At 41.0% G+C, this 18,026-nt stretch overlaps 1 protein-coding gene across 4 annotated transcripts; it reads left to right on the top strand.

Moving 5' to 3' along the window:
• The first annotated feature begins 1,442 nt into the window (after positions 1-1,442).
• Positions 1,443-18,017, top strand: LOC106563391 (uncharacterized). Of its 4 annotated transcripts, none has more exons than XM_082958212.1 (5): positions 1,443-1,781; positions 15,050-15,107; positions 15,422-15,456; positions 16,415-16,570; positions 16,759-18,017. In XM_082958212.1, exons 2-5 carry the CDS (start codon positions 15,059-15,061, stop codon positions 17,473-17,475), a joined length of 957 nt encoding a protein of 318 aa, XP_082814338.1. In that variant the 5' UTR covers positions 1,443-1,781; positions 15,050-15,058; the 3' UTR covers positions 17,476-18,017. The 4 variants fall into 4 exon arrangements, with proteins under 4 accessions (XP_082814338.1, XP_082814337.1, XP_082814336.1 ...); XM_082958211.1 differs by lacking the exon at positions 1,443-1,781 and adding an exon at positions 12,071-14,538; XM_082958213.1 differs by lacking the exon at positions 1,443-1,781 and adding an exon at positions 12,075-14,538 and having other exon boundaries at positions 15,360-15,456.
• Positions 18,018-18,026: the final 9 nt, after the last annotated feature.

Raw genomic sequence — 18,026 nt, 5'->3', positions numbered from 1 at the left:
CACAAATATGTTGCAGTCATTTGCTGTTTGTTTTGGTTGTGTTTGATGATTTTGTGCCCAATAGAAATGAATGGTAAATAATGTATTTTGTCATTTTGGAGTAAATAAGAATAGAATGTTTCTAAACACTTCTACATGAATGTGTAATGAATACTCAGGGAGAAAAAGGTGTAGATTCACACGGAGGGCAGCAGGTGTTTATTACACCTTTGCAGAAGGCAGGCAGGCAATGGCCATACACAGGCAGGCAATGGCCATACACAGGCAGGCAATGGCCATACACAGGCAGGCAATGGCCATACACAGGCAGGCAATGGCCATACACAGGCAGGCAATAACTGGTTCTTACAAACAAGCTAGGAAAAGGCTAGTAGAGTCAAAACGAACAATACCTCACAAAGGCACAAACAGAATGAACTGAACTAAATAAGGAGCTGATGACACCAGGTGAGTAACTAACACAGGTGAAATCAATGAACAAAAATGAAAGACAGGGCTACGTTCAAGAACACAAAGAAACAGGGCTATATTCAAGAACACAATGAAACAGAACACAAGGTTGACTAAGAAAATAAATACAGAACCATACAGAATGTGGATGCCACCATGACTACGGATAGTCCTGACTTAATTGTGAATAATGATGAGTGAGAAAGTTACAGATGCACAAATATCACCTCCCTAAATGCTAATCCCCTGTTACGTAATGAGAGGTTAGCATGTCTTGGGGGTGTGATTTTTGTGTCTGTAACCTTCTCACTCATCATTACTCATGATTCGTTCAGATTATCCGTAATCATGGTAGCATCCACTTTAATGTAGAAGTGTTTCTTATTTACAATAAAAGTGACTCCAAAATGACATTATTTATCATTAACTTCACAAAATAATCTGAAACACAACCAAAACAAAGAGCACATACTGGATGAGGTCATTACGTGCTACGTATATGAGACCAAATACTTAACTTTTTACTACTTTACTAGACATACATTTTCCCAATACATTTGAACCTCTAAAATGGGTTAAGAACATTATTTGGGTATGATATATTGTTATTTGGGGATGACCCGTGAGGGATAAAATTGATAAAAGTAAAATCGAAGTGTTGTACGTAGTTACTGACCCTATGCGTCACACCGAGGCATTAATCAAATCCCCTAAAGATCCATCCATCGCGCGGGCAGGGATCTCCGCGGGCGACTCACTGCTCGCCCTGGGGTGTATTCATCACGCTATTTCTGTTGCAGAACGTTTTGTCTGTTGGTTTTGCAACGGAAACATTATACAATTTACTTTAGGAACGAAACGGAAGCAAACAGAGACAAACGGAACCGGGAGGGATTTACCTGCATTTGACCCAATAGAAACTATCGTTTCCGTTTGAAGTAAACGGTTTCTGTTGCCAAATGTTTGGCAACGGAATCTGAGTAATGAATACATTCCTGTTTTGCAACATGGAAGCGGCATGTTGAAGACGTTCATATTTTTGCAAGTAAAATGTATTGTTTCGTTGATAAAGTATAGAAGTTTCACTAGAGTAACATGTTTGATATGTCTGAAAAGTCAAACATATTTAAAGAGTGCAGGTACTAGTTTTTGATGAGCGGAAGAAAATAAGAAAATAGCAATGGTTGTGAAGCCATGTGCTTCTTTGTTTACAAAAACAGCGGCTGTTGGAGGTTTGTGTGAATGGTTCTGTGAAGAACCTGGAATTTGGGCTTGTAAGAAGTGAGCCGCACAACCGGCGACAAAGTCTGCGTTTTTAAGGCAAGTTACAGGTAAGTAACGAATTGGTTTTGGTTTGGCATGCGCGCCTAATTTACATTGTTTTTGTTGCATCGATGTTGCTTTGATCATCAAACTAAATTGTTTGCATGCTCAAGTCTTTAGGCATTTTGAACTATGGAGCTTGTCCACAACTTGGTTGTATCAGGCGTGTAAACCTAAACGCGCCACTATCCATCTTGCTAACGTTAGCTAGTTAGCTACACAACAAAGGGATTTCTGAAGTAGGAGGGTAACGTTAAATAGCTACCCCTGAAGAAAGTGGCACAAATGTTAGCTGAATTTGTAAGGACGAAAATCTCAATGAGCCCAACGTTTGTTTAGGTCTGAAAGTGCATCACCAGATTGATTTTATCTAGCAAAGATTACCTAACGTTAGCTATATTGTTTGATCTGTCATGTGTAATTTATTATCTAATTTCAGAAGTTTACTTTCACAATCAGTGTGTTGGCAAATAATTGACTGCTCACTGAAACCTATTTATTCGAAACCAGCTAGTTTTTCTGAAATATATATACTGGCGCTCTAATAAGGTTGCATAGCGCGTACATTTACTACTACATGACTGTCAGGTAGATATATGCGGGGGAGGGGATGGTCACGTGTGTGAAATGCTTGTTTACAATCAACTTCTAACCAACCCCACCCCAATTAGTTCAAGCCAGGGTCACGGCTACAAAATATGTTTTACAATGAATGTTACATTATTAAGGTTCTTTGAGATTGTGGTCTCATTAAATGCTATTCAGACCTAAACATGCCAAATGTTGTGGATACAATGTTATTTCCCTAGTACCTGCCCCTGGCCTGGAGAAGTCTTATTTCAAACTGTGGGACATACAGTGTCTTCAGAAAGTATTCACACCCCTTGACTTTTTCCCCATTTTGTTGTTACATGGTGAGATTAAAATGGATTTAATTGTCATTTTTCATCAACGATCTACACAAAATACTCCAATGTCAAAATGTAAGAAAAATTTGAAAATGTGTAAAAAGAAAAATATGAAAAATAAAACACTAATATATCTTGACGAGATAGGTTTTCAACCCCCTGAGTTAACACATGTTACCATTGACAGCGATTACAGCTGTGAGTCTTTCTGGGTGAGTCTCTAAAAGCTTTGCACACCTGGATTGTGCAACATTTGCCTGTTTATTCTTTAAAAAATTCTTCAAGGTCTGTCACATTGGTTGTTGGTCATTGCTAGACAACCATGTTCAGGTCTTGCCATAGATTTTCAAGCAGATTTAAGTCAAAATTGTAACTCGGCCACTCAGGAACATTCAAGTGTCTTCTTGGTAAGGAACTCCAGTGTAGATTTGGCCTTATGTTTTATTTTATTGTCCTGCTGAAAGGTGAATTCACTTCCCAGTGTTTGGTGGAAAGCAGACTGAACCAGGTTTTCCTCTAGGAGTTGTTTACCTGTGCTTAGCTCAATACCATTTCTTTTTTATCCTGAAAAATTCCCCAGTCCTTAATGATTACAAACATACCCATGACATGATGCAGCCACCACTGCTTGAAAATATGGAGAGTGGTACTCAGTAATGTGTTGTTTTGGATTTGCCCCAAACAGAACACTTTGTATTCAGGACAAAAAGTTAATTGCTTTGCCACATTCTGCCTTGTTGCAAACAGGATTCATGTTTTGGAATATTTCTATTCTGTACAGGCCTCCTTCTTTCCACATTTAAGTTAGTATTGTGGAATACCTATAATGTTGTTGATCCATCCTCAGTTTTCTATCACAGCCGTTAAACTCTAACTGTTTTAAAGGGGAATTGACAGTATTTTAGCAACATGAAATCTTATTGAAATCTGTTCATATACACCCCCAGGAAGAATATGACACCTTAAAACAAAACAAAAACATTCTGACAAGTGAGCACTTAGATATGGTCAGTGGTGTAGTGGAGGTATGTACACTTTATTTTTCAGTGGGCGTTGCGTTTACTCACTTCTTAATCCCCACTGATACGTATCAAAGTAATGTAGACGCCGTGTCAATGAATAGGGCTGATGGAACAGATCGGAATGTTTAGCTTAAAATGTTGATAAACTATTATTTTTTCACATTTTAGGCACAGCAATAGGCCTACACGTGAATGTTCCAAAAGGTAATTTGCAGAAAACACTGTTCTAAAATGCACACAGGAGATGGAAGAGTTTCATGGACAGAGATGGAAATATATGTTAGAGGGGGATTTAAAGATGCAATAACTATCTATCATGGGTTGCTAATATGATTAGGATAATGCCTTTGGCTGCTAGACAATGAAAGAAAGTTAAAAAAAAAAACTTTAAAAAAACAATAGAACAGGGGAACGCATATGGGTAAGTATATAAAAATAATTGCCTCCCCGTTTCTGTGGTGGGATTTTGGCTATAGGCTACTTTGAAGCAAGGTAAGACGTGTCTCATAATATGAAGTAAAATGTCAGGTTTCAAACAATTAAGGAATAGGTCAAATATAACGACGCTAATGAGAAGCCTAACCGTTTTCTGATAGATGGAAAGGCTTTCTGAAAACGTTCTCTATTAAATGTTAACTAGCTACAAAGTAGCCCATGCCTACCTGTCATAATTATATCATGGTGATTATTTGCATCAGTCCAGTAGGCATTTATTTTGTAAACTCCATCTCATGTGCTACAGAAACACCACTAATCAAACAGTAGCGCTAGGTGCCTGCACACCTGAATTAAAGGGTAACTACTCTCAAAATCTACATTTCTTAGATTATTCCCAGACTCCTGATGAGGTTTAATCCTTGTTATGGACTTAGAACATTACATTTTGTTGTTTTTCTGTAAAAAAAAAGTGTGACTTTGAGAATGAAAATCGGAAACCTCACTGAGTTTATCTCTTTCAATAGTAGGCACAGTACAGCTTGGGTTGGCCTGACTGTGAAAGACCAATATGAACAGTACAGCTTGGGTTGGCCTGACTGTGAAAGACCAATATGAACAGTACAGCTTGGGTTGGCCTGACTGTGAAAGACCAATATGAACAGTACAGCTTGGGTTGGCCTGACTGTGAAAGACCAATATGAACAGTACAGCTTGGGTTGGCCTGACTGTGAAAGACCAATATGAACAGTACAGCTTGGGTTGGCCTGACTGTGAAAGACCAATATGGGATTTATCATTTTAGGTAATTCAGAGTGTATGTCACTGTTTCTCATTGAATTGTTCACACAGGGCGCCTTTCCCTCGCCTGTCTGGAAAATGTTTGGCAAAATTTGAGTATTCCCACTTCTCCAGGCACCACTGGATATGGTACATTTCACGTTTTCATAAATTCTTAGAATATTTGGGAATGATAGATAGCAATATAGAGTGGGGAAGCAGCCAGGTGTTTGGAAAATGAATAGACACTGCAGTAAATAAAACCTAATTTAAACATCTGTCTCGTCCAGGACCGGACTCTATGCAGACTGGTGCGCCATAGCCAATCAGAGCTACAGTAGGCCTTTATGTACAGAAGCCATTTGCCACATGTGCCTGCCATCATTCACTTTTAACTGGACTGTGTGTTTACAGGCAGTTGCAACAGCGCGACTTTAGATCATTAGAACCCATTTGCCAAAAGCAACAAAATACACCTGAATGGATTTCTGCAAATATGTAAATACCTCTGGGAGTCCTCTTACATCTGGGAACTTTACAGTCCTATTGATCAAACAATCATGAAAGGTAGGCTCTCTCTCCCTAAGTTATGCACATCAACAACAACAAGACCGACTATTAATGCTAGCCAGTGCAAGATGAGCTAAAATCTAATGAGGGAACATTACATAAACCCTCACAAACTTCTTCAGCTAGTTGGTGTTGTGGAATATTGACTCAGAAATATGCCACTTTTACTAGAACCTGTGAATTCAATATAGACTTTAATGCAGAGTAGGAAAGCCGAGCCCTTCCATGAAAAATACTAAATTATCATATTACAGAGTCCTGCCTTTATAGGATTATGTCTTTGCATAACTACAGAGTCCCCTCCCTCTATATGTAAATAGCTTTCCTTGACCTTTCTCCATTATTATCTTTCCATCTCAGTTCTTGCTTGTTAACGCCCATATCTGACAGCTGTATAGGTTATAATGGTAGCAGGGCCCTGGTCATATGTCCATTCCTTATATAGCCATTCTGTCTTAGCTCTTCAAACTGGACAGCCTAGATGCTGCTAATAATGGAAATGTAATCATAGTCATGAGTTTTTCACCAACATTGGCCGTCAAAATTGCACTGATAAACGATGGGGAATAGTAGCCTGCTCCTCCTTCTGCAGCTTGCGTGTCAAAACCCACCGGAATGGGAACTTGCCTGCCCGACCATTTGATCAATGCCAAATACATTTGATTGACAACTAAGGGTGCGTTCATAAATTGCCTTCAGTGTGTCAGAGTGCGCTCTGGGTCATTCGTAAATTCAAAGCGTTGTAAGGTTGTCTGTTGGTAAATTGAGTGTTTCGCTCTCCGAGCGTTCAGAGCACACACTGCACGATTGACACTGGACGCTCTGGCTGAGGAGTAGGGTTGATTGGAGCGTTCCTCACAACGGCAGTCAAGGACCAAAGCTAACTGGCTAAACTTGGCTAGCTACTTCCAGACACAAATGAGAGAACACCTCACTTTGACCATGTTACTTGCCATAGCAGGGTGGTTAGGCTGTTTACATGTTATCTAGGGTGTTCGTGACTGTTAATTTTTTTTGCCTTTTGTTTACTGACACCGGTCATATTCAGCGGGTGTTGCGCTTTCGTAAATTCATCAGTTATTCTGCACTCTAGCACACTCAGAAGAGTGCTCTGAAATCGGAGTAGATAGCCAGAGTAAATTTATGATACTAACTGGATAACAGTCGTTGAAGTTCAGCAGAGCAAGCTAGCTATCAAAGTGATTAACATTTTTTTACTAGCAAACCAAATGACACCTGCATCTTCAGTTAGCTATAGCCACCGAAAAAACGATATGAGGGGGAAAAAGTCGGCCACTCTTCCAATGACATGACATCCACCTAGCAGCTAGCTAATTTCCCCCCAACATCGGACACACTAGCGGTTAGAGGATTAAATCACCTCCTCAACATTTAAATGGATTGGAAAATAATGGTACGTTTTGCGACTAAAGACACCCTAGCTAGCGACCCCGTTCAGCGTGTTGGTGAGAGTTTAAAAAAAAAGCTATATATACACATTTTGTGGTACACGCTTTATATAGTAAAATTAGACTGCGCGACAGACCACACATCCATTTTAATATCCAACTTTTTACTTCTGAAATGCAGCTAACGGATTTCAGGCAAGTCTTTTTTTTTTACCGGAAGGCTAGCCAACTAACGTTTAGTCAACTATCTAGTAAACACTTCGGATACAAGGTTGGTGTCTCTTTTTTTTTTTTGAGCAAAATTAAACTGATATATCTTGTAATTGAACAAAATAGTAAGGTGGCCAATAACTGGGGACCATATGCCGATAAAAACTTTTTTTGGGGGGAGGGGGGGGGGTAAACCGCTTATCAAAAAGCTGATAGTAGTATTTCCACTGAAATGTACGACATCAATAATCACAAAACATTGATGGCTTGATCACAAGATAACACTATTGAAGGTAATATATTTCTTAAATGCTGTTGAATATTCTGGTAATACGTGGTGCAACGCTAGCTAACGTTAGGTTCTGTGTTTTTAGCTTGCTAAATAAATAGCTACATAAATATATATGCTAGCCTATTAGCCACATTATGAATGACTTGTGATCATTGCCTCCCAGACTTAGTTACATTTGTCAGTTTTTGTCCAAAAATATTGAGTAATTGAAACCGTGCATCCCAGATAGGTGAAGGCAGCAAACAATGTACCAGGCCAGCTGTGATTTACAACCTGATAGCAATATTTTTTGAACTACCAAGAAATGTATTGGTGAATTATATTATCCTTTTTTAATCATGCATTGAACTGCATCCATCTATTCTGCCAACAGTGGCTTACTGTACGTCATGGAATTTTTAGGCAAATATGTCTTTGTAAAACCTCTTATAAAGTTGGTTTCGTTGCATAAACTGGGAATTGGATATTGTTGACTGGTATTATGATTGTCTGTTTTGTTTTATATCTGAAATGTATTTAAAACACTTTCAGTTCCTCTTTAAAGCCACCATTCGCCTCATGGTGAAATCCTTGAGCGGTTTTCTTCCTCTCTGGCAACTAAAGGAAGGACGCCTGCATCTTTGTAGTGACTGGGTGTATTGATACACCATCCAAAGTATAATTAATAACTAAACAATGCTCAAAGGGATATTCAATGTAGGCTTTTAATTTTTTTTATTTTTTACTCATCGACCAATTGGTGCTCTTCTTTGTGAGGCATCCCTAGTCTTTGTGGTTGAATCTGTGTTTGAAATTCACTGCTCGACTGAGGGACCTTACAGATAATTGTATGTGTGGAGTACAGAGATGAGGTAGACATTCAAAAATCATGTTAAACAATACTTATTGTACTCCACAATACTTACTAAACACTATCATGCAACTTATTATGTGACTTGTTAAGCACATTTCTACTCCTGAATGTATGTAGGCTTGCCATAACAAAGGGGTTGAATACTTATTCACTCAAGACATTTCGAAAAACATAATTCCACTTTGACATTATTGGGTATTGTGTGTAGGCCAGTGACAAGAAAATCTAAATTGAATCCATATTAAATTCAGGCTGTAACACAACAGTATGTGGATAAAGTCAAGGGGTGTGAGTGAATACTTTCTGAAGGTGCTGTATCTGCCAGCTCGATGCCTGGTTTCAGATCCCTAGGATTGGTTCAAATTGACCATGCGTAAGTGTTGTGGACTGTGGGAACTTGGAAGAGTCTATACATAAAACATTTCCTTTCGTCTTTTTAACACTTCACCCCCTAATTACATTACATTTCATTAAATTAATGTGTGGAGACCCCTGATGCTTCACAAGGTTTACTGAGAATGTTCTGTGCTGGTGCTTTGTGGGGAGCTTGTCTGCTATGTAATAAAGTGCTTACAGTGCAGGTAATGGTTATTCCCTATATCTACCGCAATGTGAGCACTTCTGTCACAAAGCAGACGTCCTATCTGCTAAACTCTGACGTGGTCATCCAACAAGAAGTCTACTTCATTCTATTTGCCCAATTACATATTTTCTGGATTTGATGGCATCCGCTGTCGATGCCCCTTGGTGTCCAAAGTGCTGTTTGTGCAAGTAGATAAACTCATCAGACCTACTGCAAAACCAGCACTTCCTGACTCATAAGGTGCACTTCTCAGCCAGTTCCACCAGAGGGTAAGAATTCCTTGGTCACAGTTGCCGCAAATAACATTGCCAGTGATCTCTAGTGTGGGTTTTAAAGGTAGACTCAGCGATATGACGTAGATGCAGAAAGTAAACAGCATAGTGGGTACATTTCTGCAACAACTAAGAGCATTGAAGCGCGAGGCTCAACTTCTCCACTGTTTTGGTCCCATGGCAACCACGCTCTAACAACGTGAAGCGAACCCGTGCGCATGTGCAGATATCTGTGTGTGACTGTGTGAGAGCAAGTTTTGCATCTCGCACATCTCAATCTCTGCAGGGTTGCTCGTGGCAACGTCATTTAACTGAGTCTACCTTTAAGCTATAAGCAAAGCCGAGTCCAGCTGCTGTGCAAATGTGATGTGAATTCACAAATGTTTAGATCCCTTGAAAACATCCAACTATGTTGCTGCTAGTTCTGGTCAGGTTTGCTAGGTGAACAGTCAGCCTGTGTGCATCTGAGTCGCTGCGCAAACCCATGCAAAACTGGCTATGACTGGTACTGATCGCCCTCTTGACTCACTACCCCTTGTCAACACAAATGAACCTATTATCTTGCACCTTTCCTGTCTCCTCTGTGACCCATATAGAATCTGGGACCTCTAGCTGCTCAGATAGACTTGAGTCACACACAGCCTGACAGCTGACTCTCTCCCTGAACATCCCAGCAGTCATTTCTGTTTTGTCTAATTTGTTGGAATTTAGTGCAACTAGTTGCGCATCATGTGCAATGCTTCTAACTATGCTTCTATGTGGTTTTACATTCTAAATGGGGCCACTAAGACTAGCTTGTGTTGAGAGGCGGAGTCTTGGGCAATTGCCAGCAATCTTAAGGGGCATTGCACTTGTCTCGGTCTGACAGCACTGGCCGAGCGCGACCACTGGAGCGGAACTACAGCTGTTGTTTACGAAGCATGTGACAAACATGGGAAGGGACAGCACACACAGGCCCGTTAACTCATACAGATAGGAGTTTAGTGGAAGATCGTAAGATTACATGACAAACACTACACAAGGTATTTGAAATGTGAAGTGTATGTTTGGATGAACAAGTAAGAAATAAAGTGTTTGTTTAGACCCTATCCATCTTGCATTGAGACTCTGTCTTGTTGTAGTTTACCACCCCAGGTGTTGTCGAAGTATGAAGTGAACTCTACTGTAGCTTGAAGGTATTTGGTAATAATACAGCTTTGAATGTCGACTCGTAAATCAAAGTAGCACTTATTATTACGTTGACAACTAACCAAAGTTTTTGCAATACCAATCTATTCCCTTGGTCTTGAGGAGGTTAGCAGTCTCCTAGCAACAACATCCCAACTTGAATGGCCAGTGACAAATAACATATTTTGAACTTCATTCCATATTGATGTTTATATCAATCAATCAATCAAATGTATTTTATAAAGCCCTTTTTGCATCAGCAGTCAAAAAGTGCTTTACAGATACCCAGCCTAAAACCCCAAATACTATTGACCACAGTGTTTTATCCTTAATGTGAAGCATTGTAGAGGTATCAAAGACACACGACTGGGAAAGACTAACTTTTAACAGTATTATCACAAAAGTACATATTAGTCATCTCCTCTGTCTGCCATATAATGGTAGTATGTTGTCTTAATGTACGCCCCAAACATTTCCTTGGAATGTTTGTTTTTGAAGGGGGCGCGGGATATACTGGTTAGGACAGGTTGGCCATGACAGTGGTTTATAATCCTCTGATGTATCATTACAGGATATTATATATGATTATTATGGTGAGAATGTTTCTTGTCAGGGTCTCCCCACTGTTTTAGCGCATTTCTCAGATTCCTACCCCACCCCCCTCACTTAAGCACCTCTCTGAGACTCCTTCGCCTCTTGCCCGTTCAGGGGGCCTCTGCCACGACTACAACCCAGATTAAGGCCCTTACTGACATATTTCCACCCCTCAGTCCTGCTTTTCCATTCATGTAAAAAAACAAAACATTTAAAGAATAATTTCTATAGGTTTACAAATAGGCCTAATACTCATTTTATGTGTTTTAGATTGTAGTGACTGTGTTATCAAAGTAAAGAACTAAACAAGGAAACCCCTTGCCACAGCGCCTGTCTGGTTTATGAAGGGTAGTGATTCACTGTGCTTTCTCAATTACCTGTGGAGAACATGATGACAAGGTACCTGTATTTTCCTTAAAGATCACAGCGGCACAATGTTTTTCTGTGATATTTGTCTCCCTCGGGGTGATCGTAAAGTAGCGCAATGTAATCTCAGACAGCAATTTGACAGAAGCTTGCTGTGTGTGTGTACCCTTCTATGCTCATTTCTCTCATGTAGACTCCTTTCTACCAATGCCCCAGGGCAGTGATTGGGGACATTGCCCTGTGTAGGTTGCCGTCTTTCGGATGGGAGGTTAAACGGATGTCCTGACTCTCTGTGGTCACTAAAGAGCCCATGGCACTTATCGTAAGGGTGTTAACCCCGGTGTTCTGGCTAAGGGTAGAAAAGAAACGTGACCTAGAGTCATAGAATTTGAATGTCTGACAGTGCAAACTGTTACTGATGACATATATGGGTGCTATGTGGTTATGTTCGGTGTACTTTTAGCCTGTCTTAAATACACTGCTCAAAAAAATAAAGGGAACACTTAAACAACACATCCTAGATCTGAATGAAAGAAATAATCTTATTAAATACTTTTTTCTTTACATAGTTGAATGTGCTGACAACAAAATCACACAAAAATAATCAATGGAAATCCAATTTATCAACCCATGGAGGTCTGGATTTGGAGTCACACTCAAAATTAAAGTGGAAAACCACACTACAGGCTGATCCAACTTTGATGTAATGTCCTTAAAACATGTCAAAATGAGGCTCAGTAGTGTGTGTGGCCTCCACGTGCCTGTATGACCTCCCTACAACGCCTGGGCATGCTCCTGATGAGGTGGTGGATGGTCTCCTGAGGGATCTCCTCCCAGACCTGGACTAAAGCATCCGCCAACTCCTGGACAGTCTGTGGTGCAACGTGGCGTTGGTGGATGGAGCGAGACATGATGTCCCAGATGTGCTCAATTGGATTCAGGTCTGGGGAACGGGCGGGCCAGTCCATAGCATCAATGCCTTCCTCTTGCAGGAACTGCTGACACACTCCAGCCACATGAGGTCTAGCATTGTCTTGCATTAGGAGGAACCCAGGACCAACCGCACAAGCATATGGTCTCACAAGGGGTCTGAGGATCTCATCTCGGTACCTAATGGCAGTCAGGCTACCTCTGGCGAGCACATGGAGGGCTGTGCGGCCCCCCAAAGAAACGCCACCCCACACCATGACTGACCCACCGCCAAACCGGTCATGCTGGAGGATGTTGCAGGCAGCAGAACGTTCTCCACGGCGTCTCCAGACTCTGTCACCTCTGTCACATGTGCTCAGTGTGAACCTGCTTTCATCTGTGAAGAGCACAGGGCGCCAGTGGCGAATTTGCCAATTTTGGTGTTCTCTGGCAAATGCCAAACGTCCTGCACGGTGTTGGGCTGTAAGCACAACCCCCACCTGTGGACGTCGGGCCCTCATACCACCCTCATGGAGTCTGTTTCTGGCCGTTTGAGCAGACACATGCACATTTGTGGCCTGCTGGAGGTCATTTTGCAGGGCTCTGGCAGTGCTCCTCCTGCTCCTCCTTGCACAAAGGCGGAGGTAGCGGTCCTGCTGCTGGGTTGTTGCCCTCCTACGGCCTCCTCCACGTCTCCTGATGTACTGGCCTGTCCCCTGGTAGCGCCTCCATGCTCTGGACACTACGCTGACAGACACAGCAAACCTTCTTGCCACAGCTCGCATTGATGTGCCATCCTGGATGAGCTGCACTACCTGAGCCACTTGTGTTGGTTGTAGACTCCGTCTCATGCTACCACTAGAGTGAAAGCACTGCCAGCATTCAAAAGTGACCAAAACATCAGCCAGGAAGCATAGGAACTGAGAAGTGGTCTATGGTCACCACCTGCAGAACCACTCCTTTATTGGGGGTGTCTTGCTTATTGCCTATCATTTCCACCTGTTGTCTATTCCATTTTCACAACAGCATGTGAAATGTATTGTCAATCAGTGTTGCTTCCTAAGTGGACAGTTTGATTTCACAGAAGTGTGATTGACTTGGAGTTACATTGTGTTGTTTAAGTGTTCCCTTTATTCTTTTGAGCAGTATATTTACTCGATCATCAAAGAAACGTAGGTGTTGTCATTTGTTAGTAACCTGTGACAACAAGGTGGTAAAGAGCGGTTTTGATATCATTTTTAAGCAGTATTTACTGAAACAGAAGTCAAACGTACACCCCCAACCAAATGTTTAATTTGCCAAGTAACAGAAGTTAAAATGGAAAACTCCATCTGTTTTGTGAGAAGGGGTTACTTTTGCCGTTCAACCAGGTTTCGTCAGGAAAATAGCTGTTTTGTATTACCCCCTTCGAGTCCAACACACGTTTGAACAGAGCTTAAAGGCCCAGTGCAGTCAAAAACACGATTTACCTGTGTGTTATATATATTTTCATAATATGAGGTTGCAATAATATGTGAAATTGTGAATATAATGATAAATCCCTTTTTAGTGTAAGAGCTGTTTGAAAAGACTGCCTGAAATGTCATGGTGGAATGGAGTTTTGGCCTTCCATGGTGACATCACCATGCGGCAAATTAGTTAATAGACCAATAAGAAAGATGGTTCCAACCCTCTCTGCTAATAACAGCTAATTTTCATTTTCCCCCAACCCACTCAGAACACTCCCTGACAGTCCTAGCAAAATTCTTGCTTGAGAAATTGCTTGCTAAGAAGCTGTTTTTGTTTGTTTTAAATTAAAATGGTCAAAATGAATCACAGTAAGATACTTAATTCTTACCCAGAAATGATTTGATATTGAGATAAAAATTGCTGCATTCGACCTTTTTGAAAAACTTGGGAAAGTATTCTGTATTGGGAAATGTATGAACAAATTTGGCCTACATGCATGCGTCAGGTGATGAGGTTCATACCATACTGGTAGTGATATGACATAAAGAGATGGCCTACAATGTATTTGTGAGTTGAGTTCTTCTTCTGAGTATTTCTAACAGGACCATATGCTGCTGGAGTGGGGCCATAACATCAAGGAACCCTGCCTCCCCATGCACCTTTTCAGCCCTCAGCGGGTGCCTGGACGTCACCATTTTACAGCGAGTTGGATTTCATTTGAAGTTTGACTTTATTCCCTCGTGTACGCACTTATAATAGCGCTTAATGAGCACTTTAACCATTTCCACATATCAAGAAGAAAAGGATGGTAGAGGTGCAAGGGGTGGAGTTACTTGGGGTCAATAGCCAATGGAAAGCACCCAAATTATGAGTGGTGTTGAGTACAGTATTTATTAACTGTACAGTTGTCTGGCTGACACTGGACTGTGAAGAGATACAAGTACAGGTAAGTAAGAATGTGATTTGCAGATGATGTACTTAATATAATATATACTTTGATCATTAGGCTGGTCAAGAGGCCTGACTAGGTTAATTCAATTCATATATTTATCATTATTGGGAAAGGTTGATTGCGTGCCTAAAACAGCCTTTTCTGAAGTGAAGTGGGAAATGCTTTATATTCCAGTTTAGGGTCCTGTGTAATGTCATTTAATCTGTTATAAGAACAACAATGATGATTGAAGTGATTCATGGGGTAAATTAAAATCTTGCTGTGAAGTCATCTAGGTTAGCTATTATTTTATGCAGGTAGTACAGGCTAATGTTGACGTAGTTTCAAATATGAGAGGAACTGGAGCATTATGAATTGTCAGTTTATCTCTGATCATCCTGGCACATGCAGCTGGTCTGCATGACAGTACAACTCTACTGGGTGAGCATGTTAGTGTGTTCTATGATCAAAACAGTATTCAAGCTGTATTTTACGCCAGTCATGCTTCTTCCTGTGTGTTCTCCAGGGGGCAAGGATGATTGTTCAGGTTCTCCTGACGGGGACACTATGCTGCCTACTGCCAGGTCTGTTTCCACATTAAGCCAACATTTATGCCTAGATGGCAACCAAATATACCCTATAGAATGGGGTCTTATCTTTCTATTGCAAAAGTAAGATTATTTCAGTAGGTGCAAGTGATAATGCAAAGAGATTTTATGAAATAGAACATTTTATATTGTTTTCATAAACTTCTGAGTGCAGATATTTCTGCAGCAGAAGCCTCCTCTCCACCTCTGACCCTGTTTGTATTCTCTACCCCTGATCCCTCTCTACAGGTTTGCTGGATGCTAAACCTCTGACCCTGTTTGTATTCTCTACCCCTGATCCCTCTCTGCAGGTTTGCTGGATGCTACACCTCTGAAGGCTAGAGCTAATGAGTCGTTCCACCAATTGTGTGCATTTTGAGAAGTGTAACTTGGTCAAAAGACTTTTGATTTGAACGTTCTGTCATAAAGAGCACATGTTCAACTTAATAAAAAAACACATTTTCCCATCTCAAAAGGTTAAGACTAGTAAGTGCCTTTTAAGTGCTAAATAAAGTAACCATTGACTGCAAGCTTCACAAAAAAACAGAAATTGTTAAAACATTTCTAGCCTGTCTATCTATGGGTAACAGGGTTGATGTGTTACGCTCGACACCATCAGCGTTCCACCACAAAACACCAGAAAATGGCCAAAACAGCTCATCTGCATTTACACTATGATTTGACTATTAGATGTTCAATGTTTCTTTTGTAAAAATAAAAAAATGTTTCACCATATTAAAACGAGAGTTCAGTTCACGTAACAGGGTTGACCTTTAAAATGAGGGAAAAACGTAAATGATCACTAATCACATGAAATAAATAATAATCTTCAGAAATAACTTTGTCAAAGCAAAAAAAATAACTAGGGCTTTACAATGATGGTGAAACTGTTGGGATTAAATGGGTTAAAATCTTCCTAGAAGTAACACAGGGTTGATGAGGGACATGTCAAAATGCTTTTTCGTATTCAAAATCAGATTTATTGAATTCTCCATGTGGTCTATATTAAAGGGCACTTCATTTAATATAACAGGCTTTTAAAATGCTCTATATTTTTCTACTTATAATATCAAAGGGATGCAAAAGGCACTCATTTCGTGGAATGACCCTAATATTAGAAAATACAACATCAGCACGTGCTTGTTTTACTGCGTAGCCTACTCTTTGATTTATGTTTGACGTGTGAGAGAGAGAGATTGTTCACACGTGTGAGAAAGAAAAAAAGGTTTTCTAATTATTTTGCTTAAATGTTTTGTCTCCAACCCCCCTCTCTCCCACCATGATTCCTGTCATTAAATGCAGCTGTAGGGGAGGTCAGCATCGACTCTGCCCAGGCTCATGGCTTCCTGTCTCAGTCACGCTCCAAACGGAACGTCGACCCGGACCCCAAGTGGGACCGCGGCATGCCTGATTTCCAGTCCTACTACAAATTCTACAACAGCATAGGCCATATTGAAGGAGTGAGTAAAGGGATCACATCATGAGAGAGATTTATTTGAATTTTATTGCAGCATTATAATGAATCTTAAACAAGATTTCATTCAGGTTCTTGTCATCTGCCCATCCCTCAACCAATCTGATCACTTATTCTCTCTTTCCCTCCCTCTCATTCTCAAATCCTGTGTGGATCTCTCTCCATTTCTCCCAGCTGTATGAGATTGACAAGATCAGGATACTGTATCAGCAGATGCGTCACCTAGAGCAGCTCTATGGGTCAGATCCATCCAGCTACCAGAATGCCCTTGGTGTGATAACCCCTCCACCTATCACCGCAGCTCCTACCACCACCACACTGCCTCCTACCACTCAGCCCCCTCCTACTACACCAGCACCACTTTCTCTAACTGAGGCTGATGTCCTGTATCTGTGTAACCCCAAAGACCCCCTCTGTAAAGCTCACATCGTTTACCTGCCTGCAGGGGCCATCCCGGTCCTCTGTGACCCACGCTACAACCCTAACTGCAAACCCCAAACCGGCAAGGTGGTCATAGCCGCTGCCGGACCAGCTCCTGCAGCACCTGTAGAGCCAGCTGTTGAAGCACCTCCTCCACCCCCTCCTAAGAAGTCTCTCCCACCTCCTTCTCCCGTTGTCATTAAAGGGATGGAGTATGACTGCGACCCTTACTGGGACCCTGACTGCCTGATCGATCACCCACCTCGCTCTGTCCAGGTGACTGAGCCGCCACCACCACCCCCTACTCTCCCGCCTGTTGTGGTGGCCCCTGTTGAGGAGGAGGAGGAGGAAGAAGAAGAAGAAGAAGAAATGGCCACCGAGGAGACAGTAGCGCCTTCTGACCCTTATGATTGGGGGCGTGACCTCTTTGACCCTTACCGCTATTCCGACCCAGCACCTGACCCCCAGTAGACAGTTTTTTTGTTTTGTTTATCTAAGTACAAACATAACACATTAGTACTGCAATACAACAGAAGGTCATTTACCAAATACCATGTAGGACTGTGAGCAAAACCATAACAAACACAATTGTACACAAACACAACAATTTCCCCCCATGTATGACATTTCTCAGTTCCATCAGAGAGTATTGTTTTGAGTTGTAGAGACAACGGACTTACACACACACACATTGAATATAATATATTGTGTGTGTCTGTTATCAATTAATATTTTTTTTAAAAATGAAGTGTCACGTCCCATTTGAAATTGTTTGTGGTAAAAGGTCGCCCTCCAGCGGTGAGAACTGAAACTGTAAATTAAACGATCTATCTGGACTGTGTTTTGTAGATTTAAAATGTGTAGCACTAGTACAACTTTTTTTTTGTGCATTTTGAAAGATTTGGATGCTGTTACTACAAACTAATGCTAGCTAAAGTAATTAGCAGGACGACATACAGTATGTGTGTGCCAGTGAGTATGTAATAAAGGACACTGAAGCAACACAAAAATGATTACATTAT

This window comes from Salmo salar, chromosome 11 (assembly GCF_965601325.2).
Source record: "Salmo salar chromosome 11, fSalSal1, whole genome shotgun sequence".
Taxonomy (NCBI): Eukaryota; Metazoa; Chordata; class Actinopteri; order Salmoniformes; family Salmonidae; genus Salmo; species Salmo salar.
This window is presented reverse-complemented; position numbering and strand designations above follow the sequence as displayed.

Excerpts from the sequence above, each read along its gene's own strand:
- LOC106563391 (XM_082958212.1), top strand. The coding sequence starts at position 15,059 with ATGATTGTTCAGGTTCTCCTGACGGGGACACTATGCTGCCTACTGCCA. Across the intron at positions 15,457-16,414 it reads CACCTCTGAAGGCTAGAGCT|GTAGGGGAGGTCAGCATCGA; the intron begins AATGAGTCGTTC and ends TTAAATGCAGCT. Across the intron at positions 16,571-16,758 it reads GCATAGGCCATATTGAAGGA|CTGTATGAGATTGACAAGAT; the intron begins GTGAGTAAAGGG and ends CATTTCTCCCAG.